Consider the following 20,780-nt stretch of genomic DNA (forward strand, 5'->3'; position numbering starts at 1 on the left):
AGGACGCGGAATAAATGTGTACTTAAATTCGCTTTTACGGCCGAATAGATGTTATCACATCCTGGTAAACTATCACGAATCCAACTGACAAGAATTACAGAGACAGTATCGAAATATATTTAAATTTGAATATTTTGCAGACAGACATTTTTTTACCAAGTAAAAAAATCTAATCGCTAGAATTCATCTAGCCATAAATCTTTGATACTTGATAACGCCCATTCGTATTAAATAATTATGTTTTCTGCGGGGAACAAGTCTGTGACCAACAAGTAGGAACCAACATAAATTCAATTTCACGAATAGTTACCTCAGTAAGTGGATACACAGATGCAGACAAACGGAGTGAATGCACATTTATGTGAAGATAACCTATAGATATAGGTACCTTTGCAGGAAAACAAAGTGACTGTGTCCATTAAAAGACGGGCAAAGTAGATGTATATATATACACATGTGGACAAACAAAACAGATACTTCTGCACGAAAATAAAACAAGTTTTAAAAATGATCTCATTATATAATCGACGTAAACGGAAAAATTATTATAATATATTTATTTATAATTAAGATATAATTACATAACAAAATTCGATCCCAACAATATCCACTGAATGTTTCTAAATGTTTCTTTTTTGCTATCCTAAGTTGATCGATATGCAGTAATATATATAGGGTAACTCCTACAGCACGATACATTGATGGAATATTGTTTTGCAAGCTTGAAATATTGCATGGAATCTTTCCGAAAGCTTGCAATAATCTAGATATGTCCGTTCCTAAACTATATATTGTACAATATTTCTGCAAACGTGAATATAATAAACCTAACTTCTTAAAAACCGTTTAGAAATCTAACCTCCAAGAGAAAAGTATATAATATTGTAGCACTTAAATAATTAATTAGCACTCGATAAAATTATAATTAATTAATAGAATTCTACTTATAGAAAGAATTTAATAACAAAATACTAAAATATAAATAGTCATTTAGTTTATTTGCAATATCGTATAAAGTATAGCTATGTATATATATTCGCCGTCGTCTTTTTTTTAATTAGGATACGTTGCGCCATCCAAGCAGAGATCAGGATTTCTTTCGGAGGATTGTCGATAATGCAGTTACCATGCAACGTGCACGGATCGCTTATCGATTTTGGCACCCAGTGACCTATTTTCCAATCGAGCCCGAGGAAGCTCTTGTAACGGCGCCGTTTTCGGCGAAGACGCTTGTTTAAATCTCTCCGGAAGAACGACTCGTGGCGCCTTTTTGGCGTCGTGTACTCTTCAATGAGTCAATATAAACACCACCATCTTAAAATTCGTGCAATTGTTATCTTTTACATGAATTTTATCTTATTATCTGAGACGTTATTAAAAAAGTTATCGAAGAAGAGAAACGTATGAAATGGCGCATTTCAAAAGTTTTACGTCGAAACGAATATATGTTTGTCTAACAGCTTTTTTAGACTCTGTTAGACAAGATATATTTATAAAATATCTTAAATCTTTTTATAAATACATATCTTGTATGCAATTTAATATAAATATTAATATTAACAAGTATTTTATGAATCTGAATATGTATAAAATATATGAATATCTGAAGAATTTCGGAGAATATCGGAAGTATATTTTGTATCTGAAAAGTAATCAAAGTATATAACGAAACTTTGCTGTCTCTTTATTGTTTAAATTATTTGAGAAAAGTTCTGAAACAGCGCACGCGCACATGTACACTGCATCAAAGTGACTGCATGCACGCTTAATAGGTTCGTGTTTCGCCGTTCTCAGCGGTAATGGTCGATCTTCGGGGTCTTTCGGTTCGTCAAGGACTTCGGGACACCAAGAGTACCGGATCGATTATTGCGAGCGATCGACTAAACCGCATTGACCGAGGTTGTTATCCCCTTAAATATATCGTTTCGACTACTACCTGTATCCTGCTTTTAACAGCATAGTCTGTTGAAGTTGTCTCCGATACCCCGATGCACTTCAACACTTTAACCCCCCGCTTGCATCAACATTGCAACTATAATATCGATCGATTAGAAATGGATAGAGTTCGAGAGGCAATGTAACTATTAGATACATAAACGGTAAATAAAATTGAAATTGAACTAGCTTAAAATCTATGAATATTGATTACATACACACAAATATATTATATACAAGGTGTTTCAGAAAGAATAATCACTATTCTAAGACATGATTATTACACGTACACATTATTTTAAATAAAAATGCTTATATAAATATGTATTCTCCTCTGGTTATAAAAATACAATGTGTTCAATCTTAAAAAAACGAGCATTTATTTATTAACTTACAATTAGTAAACCCAAATTCTATGGAACCTCTACATTTTTTCCTCTACATTAAATTTTCCTATTACCTTGATGGTTACGAATGTAAACATTAGGTTAAGTTGTTGATAGGTCGTGTATTAGTTTGAAATTTTTGATTTCTGATGTAATTAAAATGCTTATAATATTCACTCATGCCAAAATTATTATCAATAAATTAAAATTGTTATTTATTATTAATTAATAATAATAATAATTTAATTATAATTAATTATTCAATTTTATAATAAACTTAAAATTTACTGTAATTGTTTCATAGAATTTGATTCAATTAAGTTCTGTTAAGTTAATGTGTATTCGTTCTTACAATTGAACACGCTCTAGCTTTAGAAATTTGCCGTAACATTTGTTAAAATTTTTTATTAACGGTAAATTTTTTGTTTTTTATCAGCAAAAAGGTTTTAAAGATTTAAAGTTTACATTTACAATATCTTTTTTGTGAAAAAATTTTTCAAGATAATTTGTTTCTAACTTATAAATCTTACAAGAAAAGATGTATTTTGTAACATATTCTTCAAAATATATCTTTTCTTGTAAAAAATCTGCAATTTAGAAACAAATTATTGTGAAAAATTTTTTTCACAAAAATAACTTTATTTTAAAAAATTGTAGAAAAATTACAATATGGATTATAGTTAGGAAATTATAATGAGTTTAAAAAACTCATATTTTTTATACTTGGGAGCCGATTCCCCTAAGCTATGCAAAAATTTAAAATAAACATTTTTCAACGGCTATCTTCAACGTTCGCCATTTTGTATAATAGTTTTTATAATTCAATTTTGGTCTTTTGTGTTATTACGAGAAATGTTCAAGCTTTAATTTAAGTTTTGGTTCATTTCAATACGATGATTTTTTACTAAATTATCGCAATTCAAAAATGTCAAAAAAATTATGCTAAAAAATGGCCCATTTCTTTTTTGCAAGTGTGTATATATATTAATTTTTTATTATTTTGTATGCATACGAAGAGAGAGAAAGAGAGCAGGAAGGAAGGGTGGGAGAAAGGGAGGGAAATAGGAAGGAAAAGAGGACGAAAATATATGTATATATTGATATAATATAAAACTATACACACGCGCGCGCGCGCACGGATGGCAAAACTTGTGAGGTTAATTGATTTAATTGTGGAACATCATTTTGAGCCGCGCCAAATTATTTTCGACGAAAAACAATATCTCGAACGAACGAGCATAATTTAAGCGCGAACCGCGGTTTATTTTATAGAAAGTTTAATTAACACGGTGCGCAAGCGAAGTTATAATAATCCTCGAAACTTCGGCAGACGATCCGTCATTACGATAATTAGGATGGCCCACTTCAGAAAGTGACACGTGGGTATTCGAAATTACGTGGGGGAGGCCCTCCCCTCTTTCGCGATTGATGCGTTCTTAAGAAATGATGTGTAAATTGAGTTTCATTCAGCGTCGTATAAAGTGGTGACAATTTTTCACATGATAAAATACATATATGAGCTTACAGGTTAGAAACTCCAAAACTAAAAAAAAGCTGTAATAATCCAATTACGCATCTTTGTTAACAAAAAATTTAGTAATATGATTTAAGTTATGATAAAAGTTTATAACAAAAGATGTTTTTTTAAATAAATAAGTAGATTCAATGTTTAAGGAAATTAAAAGTTGAGACCAATGAAGTTTCAGAGCAGAAAGTTTTTATTCATTATAAGGGACAATATGTGAAACTTCAGACGCACAAGAATGTCGTATTGATGCACTTCTGCCAATAGCGATTAATAATATTTTTTAAAATTTCCCCATTTGATTCCCCCCTCCCCCTTCCCTACGTGACGAAGAAACTAAACTGAAATAAGTGCCAGCCAAAATATAAATGCAATGATTTACATAATCGTGGCAAACAACTGATTGGCAACTCTGGATAAATATGTTGAAATCACGGTCTTACATACAGGTCTGGAAACTACTTCAATTTTTAATGGTGGGGGTAGCGTCTCTTAATGAGACACGACCGCTTGGGGCGCTAAAATCGAAAAGTGTTATCTATAGGGTGTATAGAACAAAATGTTTTTCACACTCAGATATAATGATAATATACTAATATCAGATGTATCGAATAACAATAAAATTAAATGTTTACACATTATAAATAAATGTTTATTTATTCAAAAATAATATTAAAAATAATATTATAAGTAATATTATAAATAATATTAAAAATAATATTATAAATAATATGAAATATAATATTATAAATCAATATTTTAATTTTTTGCTATTCAAATGTATTTATTTGTATATATTTTATCTTATATATATATATATATATATATATATTATATATATATATATATATATATATATATATATCTTATTGTATATATTTTATTTTATTTATTCCAGGAATAGCATCTTCCCATTTTTTGCGAATTATTTCGTCATTTGGCACTTTAAATAACACTGATAATTTATCTTTACATTGTTTATAGCCTGTTTTGCACTTTGGAACGATACATCCCTAACAGCACACATATTCCAAAGACGTTCAGAGAACATCCTGAGGATATTCGAATATCCTCTGAATATCCTCTGAATATTCTTTGAATATCTTTCGAATATGTTGTGCTATTAAGGATAAATTCGGCATTTTAATATTTATAAAAATTTAATATAATTTATATATATTTTTATTTATTTATATTTAATTTATATTTATTAATAACTTATGTATATCGCGTGACGTTTCGTAGTTGTTTTATCGACCGATAGAGCTCATCATAATCAAAAAGTGTTGTTTACTGTGACAACGGTCACAATAACTGCAACACTCCCACCACGAGAATTTCCAGACCTGTATGTAAGACCGTGGTTTAAATACACATAAGTGAAGAAAAATACATAAATTGTACATTCAAATGCATCTGGTTATTATTAAGGTCTATTTACACATATCCGTGACGTATCAGTGCCGTATCCGATCAGTTCCGTGATTTTCCGTCAGTATCAGTAAAAAAATATCGTTCCTTTGTTCAATATTTTTTTTCACTGATACTGACGAAAAATCACGGAACTGAACGGATACGACACTGATACGTCACGGATACGTGTAAATAGATCTTTATCGCCATTGATAAGAAATAGAAAAGACAAAAATAGACAAACAACCATTAACGTCTTCCTCTTCTACCTCTCTTTTATCTTATTTAAAAACAAATACTGAACATTTTTAAATTTGGCGTTAAAGGTACAATAGATTCTTTTTGAAACAACGTATTTTTTTGCCAAATTTTAATTTATCGCTGTGCACTCAGCGTATTGCAATATCGATCCTTAATTGCTCTCTTGTTTAAGGTATATTAAGCGTACTATGTATTGAATATGCATGATAGACGGATCATCTTGTACGAGCGATTTGGCGAGTGAGATTAATTCAATTTATTCAGAAATATCATCATATTGTCTAAGATAATCATAATTCAATGCAATTTGTGTGGATTATTAATTCTGAAAGTGAAAGCTTATATGTCGATTTCAAATCCAAAAAATTAAAGAATAATTATCAAAATTATAAAATCCAAGAATGTAAAAAAAAATCCAAAAATTAATTCAGGGATATCACAACCCAAGGATTTAAAATTAGAACACATAAATATAAGATCCTAAAATATAAAGATAGAATATCTATATATGAATTAAAACTTAATTTTTTTTATTCCAAAAAGCCAACAATAAGTATTAAAAAATTGAAATCTTTGTGTTTATTGACTATAAAAAGAATATAAATTTTTCAACACAAATATAATTATATTATCCTTCCACAATCTTGTTTGTTGTTAACTTTCGTCGCACTATTCAAGAACTGATTCTCAGTTCTGTGCTTTCAAAATAAAAAAAAACTGGATGTTAATTTCATCACAAAAATTGCGTGATGATAACTAGAAAATTTTATCACATGTGAGCTTATTATCCTCTCTTTTACATCTTGCATCGTACACAATGCCATAAACAGAACGAATCCCAAAAGGGTGTTGCCCTACTCGTCGACATACGCCACCTTTGTTAAAAACATGTTCCAAACATGTTTCATTAAAAGCAGGAAATCGCAAAATTATTTAAAGAATCATTCATCATGGAAATGCTATAATCAACGAGCTTGCAAGTTTCTTAAGAAAGGAATATATATCATCAGGATAAGATATTTTCATTAAGCTTCAATTAAAATTCGGCAAAGGTTCTTGGACTCCGGAAAACCGCATTTAATATTAAACATGTGTCGAAAATACGGATAAAAAAGGAAAGAAGAAATGGACGAAGAAGAATGAAATTCTGTGGGAAGTGGAAATATAGTATAATGGAAAATCAGACTACTTACACGTGTGAACTATATCGTGTATATGTGTACATGTGTAGCTGCGGGATACTATGATGGACTCACCCGCCAGCAACCAGGATCATCTGCATGTTGCATGGAGGCGGCCTCTTTGTCGCTTTTTCGCAGAGGGAGCAGTCCGGAGCGGTGAGTCCTCTAGTTTGGCATGCGGTGACAGAATAGAGCTATAGAATAACTAAAGAGATAAGAAAGAAGGACAAGAAGGTCGCGACCCTGCTCGAAGTTTAGAATCACGGACAGATTCGATAGACTTTTCGACACCGAGATTTACTCATTTTCACATAATACTATTTTTTTTATATATATACAGGGTGTCCCAAAATTTGCGATGAAAATATTATAGCAGTTTTTTTGAACAATTAAATAAGAAAAGATTTTCATTCCAAGCACTAACTTTTAAAATAATACAAAATTAATAGTAAAATGTGATTACATAATAAAAATAATAAAATCTAATATAATAAAAAATTGCAAATATTTATTACTAATAATTTATTACTAACAATAAATATTTTTTATTTTATATTTATTTTTGTTTATTACTAATAATAATAAATACTGTTATTTTATATACACACATATACAATGCATACATATATATGTGTGTAAAAACTCTTTTTAATCTAAATTTATCTAAATAATTACTTAATAAATTTAAATATAAAGGTTTTGCTAATTTTATTCTAGTGTCGATATTAATTTTTAACTATTTCGAACAGAGCCGAAGAGAAAGATGAATAGTGAGAATAGTGAGAAGTTTAAAAATACTCTCTAGAATGGACTAGCGCAATAACAGAGGAAAAAATGTAAAGGTTAAATAGTAAGTCAAATAGTAAGAGTAGTAATGAGAGAGAAATAAATAGAGAGAAGTTTTTTATATGTACAAATATATATATATACATATATGTGTATATATATATATATATATATATATATATATATATATATACATATATATTTGTATAAATAGAATAATTCGGAATTACCACTTAAAATTTTATATTATATAGAATTAAAAGAAATGACTGATTAAAATAAAGAAAATCAATTTGAGTTTTATTTTACTTAAATAAATAATAAAAGTTCAATTTCGGTTTTTATGTCAATCGATATTTAATCAATTTATATATGTATATATATATATATATATATATATATATATATATATATTGTAAAATATCTTTAAGATTAACAAGACAATATATTCAAAAGGCGAATAAAATTTCATATCAGAAAACATTTACTTTGCAGTTGCTTTGCAATAAGTTCTATTTTGATTCAACTTTGAATTGAAATTCAATTAGGATGTTTAAGAAAAATTTATAATTTATTATTTATTTAATAGAAAATAAAAAAAGAGTTGCAACATATTTCTAATAATTTTTTTTCGCGAAACAATAGATTTTATATTTTTTTATTTATTATTATCATTTTAATTATTTTCTAACGTAATTTCGATTTTTAACATAAAAAATTTTGCTGGTATCTCCAAATTTTCCTATATATTGAATGACCTGTAACAGGATTTCAACTTTATAAGTTTTTCAACTCATTTCAGTACCAAAGCTTTGTACAAATGTAAAATATAGCTACTTTAAAAATCATAAAATCTAATTATTACATAATTATTTGTAGATAGTTGTAAATAATTCTATTTCCGTATGAATCATATAATTACAAAAATAATAGTATTTTTACATTACTGTAATATTGTCTGATAATTATTTTTTTTAATTATATAATTTTTTTCCTCTATCTATCTATTCTCATTATGTGTTATTGAGAGAACATTAAAAGAAGCGAGGGGCACTTTTAGTAACAGCCCAAGAACAATAAACACATTTCGTAAAGAACTAAGAAGTTACTTTATTCTGAAACAATTTATACTTTAGAACATATATGTTTATAGAGATTATAGAGTTTATAGAGAACACCTCGCGGACTAAAATAGAGAATTCTGCGAAAACACCATTATCTTTTATATTTTCCTCCTGTTACAGGACATTTTGTATACAGCATGTCTCAGAGCTATCGCATTTTCTTTTGGCCGTAGATTCTTTGATTAAAGTTGACTTTTTCCTTAACAAGAACTTTGAAAGAAAGAAGCATAATTACAAACACAAAAGTTTCCAATTTAAATTCAATTATTAGGTATTATTATATATACATACATATGTATCATTAGTCTATAATCTAATAATTAATTAAAATTTTATTATAATTAGATATCACATTTATATAATGTCGAGAAAACTGATTAAAAATGAACTAAAAATTTTCCAAAAAGTATAATTGTTACACCTACACACACACACCCACACATACATACGCAGGACAAAATGCATAAAAGGATTCGAAATAAAATCTTGGCAAAGAATAGATCAGCTTCAAAACACATCCGAGAATCTTGGGCTAAATGAGAAGAAATGCAACAGTTTTGGGATATTCTGTATATACATACGTAGAACATATAAGATAGATAGACAGAGAAGGAGAGAAAAGTACAGCGGCTAACTGGCGATGGCCCAGCTGATCGCCGTGGCGGCTCGCGCTATTGTACCTTCCCGCATGTTGCGTCTAACCACCACCGAGGCCCGTGTGCTGCCGCCCACACGCACACGTCGCAGGACTCTTTTAGCAGGGGAGTTTTATCCACTTATTTATACAGTACTGTTCACACTGTCACAATACGGAACGGTCGCACATTTGTCAATGACGGTAGCGGAATTGCCGGCGACGTCGCCTCCCGAGTATTCCATTTTCACATCGCTACCGGAAATATTACCGGGACAAATCCGCATTTTGAAATCCGCCCGATGATGGAGAGTGATCGAGCGCGGAAACGAAACACTGAGCATTTTTCATCGTGACGGTCGCACGAAAATTACTTTGCGCAAGTGTCATTAAAACAATTCGGTGTAGCGAATTGATCTTTACTTCTTTCGCGGTGCTCGAGAATGGGAAATCTAGAGGAAGAGAATGGATGTGTGAAAGAGAGAGAGCGAGAGAGGAAGGAAGCGAGAGGAAAAGAGAGAGAGAAAGCGCTTCTCTTCGATGATGTCACACGACCGTGACGTAATGCGTAATACCACTCGGAAATCCTTTTCAGGGTGAGTTTAGACGAGTCCACGATGTGTATGAGCTTTTAAGATTATTTGATCCTGTGATCTATGAATTTTCTTTAGCTCTTTTAAATGTATTTTAGAAGAGTTGATGTCAGGATGATCTTTTTGGTTTCATATAATTTGAGATAAAAATTATTGTGTCAAGTTGTGTTGAGTCGCCTAAGTCTTCTTTTATCACTGGCAAGTTTGACAGGAAGACGATCCAGAAAATTTATTTGCACGGCTGCTCAATTAATGATATTGCAAAGCTGTTTGATCTTGTTGCTATAAATATATCCATCTTTAATCACGTTCCTCCGCCAAATATATTTGATTGATTTATTCATATCAAGATTCATGAATGGGAAAAATAATGAAAGAAGAAAGAGGAAATATTAAATAGAAATACGAGGACTAGAAGATCGTACAAACAAAAATAAAAACTCTCTTACAATTTTTTTGATAGCAAATAGGTCTGCAACATTCGACTTGTTTACATTACTTTGAAGAATTTCGGCTTTTAAATACGGAGATTTTTTAATTAACAATTGAAAATCGAATACTTTAAAATGCAAGCTAAAAATAGGATTTCTTGTTGGAACCATCAAAAAAATTCGCCGCATCTTTTTAATCGTTAATCTAATTACGGTTTAATCTATGAAAACAACTTAAATCTTTAAATTTTTTGGATCGAAAGAATTGAAAAGGATTCATAAAACGTAATCTCCGATAATCATCCTATGTAAAGTGTACACTCAATCCTGACTATCAGAAGCCTCCCAAATAAACACATACTTGAGTAGGCTCACCAAAGGGACCAATTTCAAGAATATCAAGAATTAAGTCTCGCAATCAATTAGTTTTGACTCGCCATCCCAAATGACAAACTTGGCATCATAGTTAAACATTACCGTATTCGAAGAGAAACGACGAATGACGTAATAACGCAAGTTTGCTCATCGTGCCCATTACGATGAAGGTTTATCCATTCGAATGTTAGTCCATTCGAATCATTATCCACGAGTTTAGTTAAATTGTGTTTATCACTTGATCTGGATCACAATAAATCAGCAGATTCATAGATTCCCGTGGATCGAGATCTGAGAACGGGATAGGAGAATTGGGGTTCGGGATGAGATTGAATCACTCGACACACCAATAGCGACACACGCTATGTCGTTCAGTTGTTCACGGCCGGGTCCACCTCGAAGACCACGTTGCTCTGGCTACTGCCTTGCGTAACCTTGTCAATTACCGGAGTGGAGAGTACGGGGCTGCTTAAAAGGGAACCGGATAGAGAAGTAGACGGGTGGGAGTCCGGATCCAACACGCGAGAAGAGAAGGGAGGGAGAATGGGCGATCACTGTCACAGGTCACTACCGGAAACGCGACGGAGTAGACTGGTCCACGAAGTGAGCACGTTTCGGCAGCGAACCCAGTGGGTTTCTGAATCCGAGTGGGTGCGTGTCGAGATACCAGAAGCGACTGGGTAGGGTGGCGGCGGGGAAGTTAGGAACGGGAGAAATGATGGAAGTGAGGAGGGAGAGAGAGAGAGAGAGAGAGGGAGAGACGCAGCGACGCGCGTTTAGGCGGCAACTTCGAGAGCTTCAACGGAGACACTCTCGCCTCGAACTCCACGAACGGATCCTGCGTGGTCTCCGCGTTCACCGACGGTACACGCAGGGTGAGAGATCGGAAACGACCCCCGATGGGATGGTCAGGATAGCGAAGGTACAGTGGATGGCGCCGGCCGAGGATCACCGTCAGGAACCGCCGCAACGTTCTGCGGAGGCGCCACCGTGGCTGCGAACCCCCGTTCCTCCCTAGGGTCGCGCGGTGCACTCCTGTTTGGGTGTCTATGTATGTGTGTATGCTCTCGCGTACACGCAATGTGCCTCGACTGTGTTGTACATATTCGTGTGGATGCGAATATATATGTATTGGTACGGAAGAGAGAGAGAAAGAGAAAGAGAGAGAGAGAGAGAGAGAGGATGAAATCCACCTTCTACCCCACATCACACCCCTTCCCAACCCGTTCGTGCTGCTGCTCGTGCGTGGGCTTTCGCGGCCATCGAAGTCGATATCCACCCTCGCCACGAACAGTAGCTCCTCGTATTATCCTCAAACGTTTCTCGGTCAGTCGTTTTAGAGGATTCCCAGGGGTGCCCCGCTCTTCTATGCCGATTCAATTCTCCTTTGTTGTACTTGACGATCGTCGTCCTCCTTCCCTCCAACCTGCTGGTTATTATCATAGATATATTCCCTCGTTCATTTTTGGGAATTTTCAGGGTTTCGAGTGGAATCCTTATGATATGGAAAGATCCAAAATGGTTCCACGTTAATAGTAATACAGAGTCTGCTATTCATATACCATGCCGTTATGAACGAAAATAGCAAGGACTTTATTTCAAGAACCAAATTCAATTCTTAACCTAGAAAAATATCTTCTTTGGAATTCGATACTTTTGATTCAAATAATTTCAATCATCATTTTAGTCTTATTAAATATAAACGTGCTATTATTAATATATATAGCATTACCTAATACGAAACAAATAATAACCACAAAAAATTCTAAGTTTTTGTCCTAACTAATTTTGCTTCTAAAATAAGTATGAAATTTTAATTTTGGAATTAAAATTTAACTACCAAAAACAAACCAAAAAGTAACTCAGATTAGGAGTAACTCGAATTAAAAGTAAATAGGATCAGAACACATTACATATAAAGATTTATACTCGTGCGCAAATTGCAAAAATGTATTCGATTTATTTCATATCGTAAAGCTTTCTTTAATATTGTTTTTCATAATTTATAATGAAATTAACAAATAAATAATTGCAAATTCAGAAATATAATTTGATAAGATAAATTCATATTATTAAAATATAATTGTAAATATAAATAAAAGAATAAAAACAATGCAATCTTCGGCGATGCTTATGAATCCAGTTTTTGGATTCAACTTCCGCAATCCATCACCTATCCTCAGGAAAAGATTCTTCGCAAAGAGCTTCCAATTCATGAAATCTTTTCGAATATAAAAGCAAATACGGCGTGAAAGCAAAAAGCTGTTTAACCTCTGAGTCTTTTCACTTGGGATAAACGTAGACTTCCGATATATCTTTAATTGAATAATCTTTAATTTATTAATATGATGTTTAGAAGAAAAAGACTTAACTAAATATTTAATTTTACCAACATTTGCGAGCATCAATTCATTATGACGCAATGTGGTATTTAATAGCCATAATGGCTCAAGTTCCCATAATTTTATAGTATCGATGCCTGCTAAGGATATCTTCGTTACGGGAATATCTTGACCTGACCTCGCATAACACGAAGTAATTCCCAATGCAACTTAAGAGATAAGTCAGTCGACCAAGCCTAAATCGAGTAATGTAGATGCGCAAAACGACAATATATATTTTCTCGCAAATGCATATTACATTACTACTATTAAGTATATGCTGTAATATCAATATGTCTTATTTTGGGATATTTTTTCATTGAATATTTTTTTACATTAAAAATTATATCTTCAATATTCATGAAATTAAATATAATTATATTATTTGATTAGACATAAAAATATAAACGATTGAATTAAATATTTTGCAAGAGAAAGAACTTTCGAGTTTTGTTAGAAATATCGGAGACTTTGCAGTCTTCGATATAAGAATGATAAGACTGAAACGGATAAAACGGAAACATAGTACGCCATCCAGTGGAAAGCGTTCAAAACTAAGTTTCGCATAGTAATCTAGAACAACTTTAAAGCTTGCGATGGCCTTCCGTATCATCGGAGTTGAAAACTGTGTTACCAACTCGACAACGCAAAGACATAAAACAAGTCACCAAGATTTGTATTCGTGTCAATCGAGAGTATATCTAATTATCGTTTAAGTATTTAATTTATTATGCAATTTATAGTTATAGAGAGAGAGAGAGAGAGAGAGAGAGAGAGAGAGAGAGAGAGAGATCAGTTGGTGTAAAGAAAAATAATTGTTAAGAAGAAATATGTTAAATTGCAATTAATAACTACATACTTCTTAATAACAATTATGTGTTCTTTTACATCTCAATTAATTATTTTCATTATTTTATGTATAAAAGTATTGAAATGAGATCGTCGAAAAATGAATATTTTACGAAATATTTCATAATAATTTATGTAAAATTACATAAAATTATCATAAAGTATCAAATATCTTGTAAACTATTATTTTTTGGTCATCTTATCCTCATTAATAACTTTTTATGTTGAAAATTACGAAGAATCAATTTATATAAACAATATAATTGTTTCACTTATTGTTAGAAAAACAACTATATAAATAACCTTCAAATAACAGCAGTCTTTTAAAAAATCAATAGCACCATCTTATATTCCCTTTTTAAATGAAACAACTTTTGTCTGAAACTTTTGCTCGTTGTACAATCAAAAACAAAAAAAATGTACAAGTAATCGATTAAACCCTGTATAATAGTATATCCTGTTTTATCGAAAGATCACAATAATTATCATGTTACGAATTGACAAAGAAAATGATTGTTTGATTGTGATACAAAAGGAACTGCTAAACTAGTTAACCCAAAGAAAACCATCGTAATTATAATTATATCAATAGTATATTGACAAAGAAAACGTGACGATAAAAGTAGAGAAACTTTCCACAGAATTAGATTTGACTTCTAACTGTGTTTATAGTAGTTCCAAAACAATATAAAATTCTAGGTTAAAGGTAATTTGATTTCATAGATTCCTATACGAAATCTTAAGCTAAAAGAATACTGATACTACATATTATACATTAATAAATTTTTCAATAATTGAAGAATTATAGTTGATTATCGAAGAATTAATAATAATTTTAAACCGCATTGATTCCCCTAGTTACACATACGATAATCATCAATAATTCATTAAAAAGTGATATTACCGGATGCGATCAATTTATACTATGTATTTTCTTTGCACCAATGATTCCTTTCATTATTTTGTACATAAAAATATTAAGGCAAGATTATTGAAAAATGAATATTTTACGATATATATATATTTTATAATTTATGTAAGATTATGTTAAATTAAAGTATAAAATATTTCGTAAACTATTCACTTTTTGACCATCCTACTCTCATAACTTTTTGTGCAAAATATTATGAGGAATCAATTTATATATTTAAAAAATGTGGTTTTATTTAAAACATTTAAAATAACATTGATATTTTTATTTAAAACATTTTCTTTTCAAATTTTTTATTATATGTGACAGATTGCGTAAAATAGATTAATTTTCACCATATAAGCTTTTTTTAAACTGTCCGAAACGTCTCAAAAATCATGCGGATCGTTACGCTAAATATCTTGTATATAAATAGAACACATATGCTTATGTAAAAGCTTATTTTAAAATAAGCGACAGTTCAGATCACTTTGTATAAACGCTGAAATTTCGCATTATAAAACATTCATATATTTAAGCAGAAGCCGTATATTATCTTCAATTCTTTACTAGAATTATTCTATAAAGTCAATTTTAAATTTATCGAAAAATATATCTTCAATATTGATTTTTACATATTACAATCTAATTATAATATCATTGATAGGAATTGTTACATGTCAACTATTTGCTGAATATCTCGCTACATATACATATATACATATATACATATATATATATATATATATATTTATATGTACTGTATTAATAGCTTTCGTGATTAATTATTTATAACAATAGTGTCGTACCAACATTTTGATATTCTGTTCTATAACAAGCTCATTTACTGATTATGATATGGATACTGCTATTCGGAATATTATTCAAACTATCAGGATTTTCGCATAAATCTCATGTTACATAAGCTTTAAATAATTGATGATATTGTCTCAATAATGTAAATGTTGACATATTTGTAAATTATTGTGTATTATAATATTATCTCAGAAGAAATAATTTTCTCATAAAATATATGTATAATAAGTCATTCATAAAACACTTAAAATTAAAATTTTATTTATTTATTTAAATAAATAATAAAATTAATTACATAAATAAATTAATAAAAAAAATTAATATAAAAACATAAATTAGAAACAATAAATCTAATAATAATAAACCTAAAGATAAAATTGGAAGCGATATAATGTATCGTGAAAAAAATCGTAATCACATTTCTTTCGAAATTCAAATCGCGAAGCTCTCGCATAAGATTTAACTCCCGACGTCACAAATTAAGTGAAGATCACCTCGAAAAGCAGAATAATGTAAAAGAAGAAAAAATAAAATAGAATCGATTGAGCGATACAATTAAAAGAGACTAGAAATAAAATTCATTCAGTGGAATAATCATAATGCTACAAGGAGGGACTTGAAAACTTAAATATTAATTGGATAATTAATTCAACTTAATAAAGTAAATAGATAACATATATGTAGAAAAATTAGATATTTATTCTTTTAATTCAAATAAAAAAATATTTTGCTGCGTATGAAAAATGTCAAAATACATATTTTATTAATTTTAAATATATATTTTATTAATTTTATTAAATATAAACGTTCATGGACATCATCGTGTTAGATTCAAACATTAAGTATTAGAATGCTGCCTTCTAAGCCGGGCAATAGAGCCAAGGAAACGAAACGAAAAATTAATTAAACGGAACTGTATCTCAATTTGAGATCCCAAAGTTCCACATATAAATTAATTTCGAAACTTACATATGGAGAAATAAGCGAGAAAAATATAGATCCGAAAAGTCGCTGAAGCGGGAATCGAACCCGCGTCTTTCACTTTCCGGGCGACTGCTCTTACCAACTAAGCTATTCAGACCCTTTCGATCCCATATTTTTCATTTGCCTTTTAAGTAGATGTTAGTAAATACCGCCGTGATTAGCCCAGGCGTGAATAAACTCAGAAATAAATATTTTTATCGGCTCTCAATATAAAGAATATAAGTATGCTGCCTTCTAAGCCGGGCAATAGAGCCAAGGAAACGAAACGAGGTTGGTAAAAGCAGTCGCCCGGAAAGTGAAAGACGCGGGTTCGATTCCCGCTTCAGCGACTTTTCGGACCTATATTTTTCTCGCTTATTTCTCCATATGTAAGTTTCGAAATTAATTTATATGTGGAACTTTGGGATCTCAAATTGAGATACAGTTCCGTTTAATTAATTTTTCGTTTCGTTTCCTTGGCTCTATTGCCCGGCTTAGAAGGCAGCATACTTATATTCTTTATATTGAGAGCCGATAAAAATATTTATTTCTGAGATTAAGTATTAGACTTTATCCTCATGCCATTGATCTTATATCTTTTGTATGTAAACTTCAATAACTTGCAAGTGTAATAATCTTGGAAAGAACAACTCCATCATTAGGAAAACTCATGAGGCTTCAGAATAACTTCATCGAACACGTGTATGATAGCAAACTTATTTTCTTTCGTTGTTGTTTTCTTATAAAGTGTAGATTTTATTTTTTCTATTATTGTAATATTCAATCTTATTGACAGTTTTTCTTACTAATACAATTGTAAAATAAAATGATATTATAAGTCATTGCTAAATATAATTTTAATTTAAAAAACTGAAATTAATCGTCTGCCTACAATAATAAAATATATATTTTTCTTTGATTTAAAAACCTATATAGTTGCATTTCAAAAGTTATTTAAAAATTGGCAGAAATAAATGCAATCTGTTGACAATAATGTAACAATCATACTAAAGAAAAAAAGATAACGTACATAAAAAAATGTCAATAAAGAGATATAACACACAATACGAAAAACTAAATATAATTATTAATTAAGCAACACACACACACACACACACAATATATAAAAAAACAATACTATAATAAAGTATAAAGCATCGTATCTCAAAAACTAGAAGAGTCTACAACATGGTTTAGGACTATATTCATTACAACATACGTGAAAAAAATTAAAGAGACTGATGAAGGAATCTTTTCGCAATAATTACTATATATGTATATATATAAATATGTGTGTGTATGTATGTGTGTGTGTATACAGGGTATCTTGCAACGTAATGTCCACTGAAACTTTGTACTCATGGAATCATTCTAAATCAAAAAGTCTTAATACACGTATGCTCTAAAGTTCGATTGTTTTAAAGTTATAGCGAAAAGACGAAATTGCATATAATAAGATAAATATTATTTATTGAAGATAATAATTTTATTTATTGAACGATAATATTATATAATAATTAATTACTTTATAAACTGTGCAGTAATGTAAGTCATAAAGATGTTTTTCTCGCACTTGTGCGGTAAATTAAGGCATACATTGAATCGTTGAGAAATAAGCCACCTTTCGCACACTAAACAGCAATCGAAATTCGACACTTTCGTGACTGACATTACAAAAAATAATTATATGTGTTATCATAGTAAAAAAATAAATAATAAATAAATGTGTGTAAATAATAATTGAAAATTAATTTTTAATTATTATTTACAAAAATTAATTTATATATATATATATATATATATATATATATATATATATATATGTATGTATGTATGTGTATAAAGTCTGTCCCCCTCCCCCCCCCCTCCGCATTTCAGAAACGGTTTAAAATTATGAAAAATCATGAGATACATGATTGTTTGATCATTTCAAGGGAGGATTATTTTTACTCTTTTAAGAGGATTGAGAGGGTTGCTATTCCAAGAGAATGCCCCAGAGGGATTTCCAACTCAAAAATGTCAAATGAAACCTCTTATATTGTATATCGTTTAAAAGGACAAAAAATTTTTTGGTGTAAACCAAAAGGTTGATGCATTGATCCGTTCAAGTTATTTAGGGTCAAAGTTCAACAAAGGCCAATTTTAAAAAATCGTTATTACCATTTAAAAATTTTAAAAAAACGTTCGAGATGTAAAAGTGTTCGTCTTTTTAAAAGTCTTTCATGAAAAATTCAAATATAACCTTGAGATTATTTTTTAGTTCGAAAAGGAAATCCAAGCAAGAAGTGAATTTAATAAAAAATATCAAGATAAATTAATATTTTTCATGGAAATTAATTAGCTAGGGTACACAGGACATATTTAGGAGAGATAAAGAGAAAGGGATATTAAAATAAAAATCTCAAATTGAGATTTATTTAATTAATTAGCATCACACGAAGGAAAATCTGTGCCTTGTGCACAATTAATTAACTAATTATATAGTTTCAATGAGAAATTAATTTCCTATGAAACTGACACAATACCATCCGCATTTAGTTTTAACTAGCCCGTTGAATATTTCACATTGAGAACCTTACAAAAGTTTTACTGAATAGTTTATATATTTTCTCGTTTTACATTGCCGTTTACATTATGTCCATATAAAAAAATGTATATAGTATTTATAAATAAAGAGATAATATATATATTTATAAAAAATTAAAAAGGTTTGATTTGCAAATTTTTCGACAAACTATTTTCTAAAACTATAAATAAGATAGTAAAACTTGACAAAATACTCTAACAATGATCTTCATTCATATTTATCAATCAGTCTAAAGATCTAATTATCCAAGTCTTAGTTGATTGCTTGATTGGTCGTGCACAATCGGATATTCCTCTTTGCACTCTTTTTTTAAAAATCCTCTTTATTATCCAATGAATAAACGAATGAATTGTGTACGTGTAATAATTCGTTTTTTTTTACGATTGGTCTATAGTCTATATATTCGAAAACTGCGTATCTTGAGGCAATGTTTGCTCATCAACGCAGGATTTCTTACATATTAAGTCGATAACTTTCAAGCCATGTAATAGAGACAATTATAATATTATTGTATATCAGTCTTTAATATTATGTCAATATCTTTTTTCAATTTTATATTAACATCTTATGACAACGCATCATTAATATCTAACTTTGAAACAATCCGCACACTTGCGCAAGTAATGAATTACAATATTCATATGAACATCGGTCTGTTACATCTTACGTGCAAACCTTCGATATGGAATCATGCATGCGCATTTCTCGCAGTGCAAACGTATGAAACGAATAATGCACCACTGACACCTTTAAATTGACAAAATAATTGAAGGAGCAAGTCTGTATAAAGAGTCGTCTTTACATAGATAATATAAATCTTACTTCGAATCCCTTAAATAATCAAGAGTACAAAAAATTACGATACTTTATATGAAATATAGTATAGTTGCTCCTTTATATACACTTGGCTTTTCAATTCATAAATTAATATTATTACCAGCGTTTCGAAATACGCTGAAGAAAAAAAGAGCCAAAACATCAAACTCACTAAAGGAAGGCGGAATGCTTCCGCAAACGAACAATTAAAAAAATGTAAAGGGAAAGAGGACGATGGAAATCGATGAAAGAAAATTAAGGTACTCATTTTACTTTTTCGTTATTCTCCCTTGTAAATCTTCCAAGCAGAAGCCAATCTCTTTCGGAGTCGAGACACACTGAGCAAAAGCGTTCCGTGTGGGTCGTTCGCTGCGTACACTGCGCAGCATCTCACCAAACATCGATAACTCGGCAGTGCGTGAAAGCCTTTTTCGCCCAAGGTGCAAGCATCCCCATTCCATTCCATGGCAGCGCATTCCAAGCTCAGATCAGGAAACACAATTTTTTTAATTTTAATCGCCGAATAATTCCATATCGTCTCGGTATTTTATGCGAACGGACCACGCCTAACTCCATTCCTTCTCTTCTAATCGCATCTGATGTGCGAATGAAAAGGAACAATGTAAATCAGAAACACCCAACCTTATCTCTTACAACTTTGTATATAAATCGTTTTTTTTTTTCATTATTTAATATATCTATATATATCTTATATGTATATATGATCATTATCTTATCTTTTTTTCTTGTCTATATCACTTCTATAATATACACATGTACACATGGGTTTCTTCTCACTTATTTTATGTATTCA

The 20,780-nt window shown here is 30.4% G+C and overlaps 1 protein-coding gene across 5 annotated transcripts in view; it reads right to left on the minus strand.

Annotated features, from left to right (window-relative positions):
• Nucleotides 1–20,780, minus strand: part of shaker (potassium voltage-gated channel protein Shaker) — a 125,704-nt gene that overhangs the window by 62,038 nt on the left and 42,886 nt on the right. Inside the window, exons 1-3 of one of the 5 annotated variants that reach the window (XM_029313668.2) lie at nt 10,747–11,562; nt 9,292–9,697; nt 6,777–6,895 (exon numbers count right to left, since the gene is read on the minus strand). The exons of 2 other annotated variants lie outside the window; for them this stretch is intronic. In XM_029313668.2, the coding sequence (XP_029169501.1) occupies nt 6,777–6,802 (26 nt within the window). In that variant the 5' untranslated portion in view covers nt 6,803–6,895; nt 9,292–9,697; nt 10,747–11,562. Of the gene's footprint in view, nt 1–6,776; nt 6,896–9,291; nt 11,563–20,780 lie in introns of those variants that run through there. 2 more of the 5 variants (XM_029313667.2, XM_029313666.2) reach the window with 2 other exon arrangements.

The sequence above is a fragment of the Nylanderia fulva genome, unplaced genomic scaffold (assembly GCF_048542155.1).
Source record: "Nylanderia fulva isolate GAGA-0341 unplaced genomic scaffold, ASM4854215v1 Scaffold32, whole genome shotgun sequence".
Taxonomy (NCBI): domain Eukaryota; kingdom Metazoa; phylum Arthropoda; class Insecta; order Hymenoptera; family Formicidae; genus Nylanderia; species Nylanderia fulva.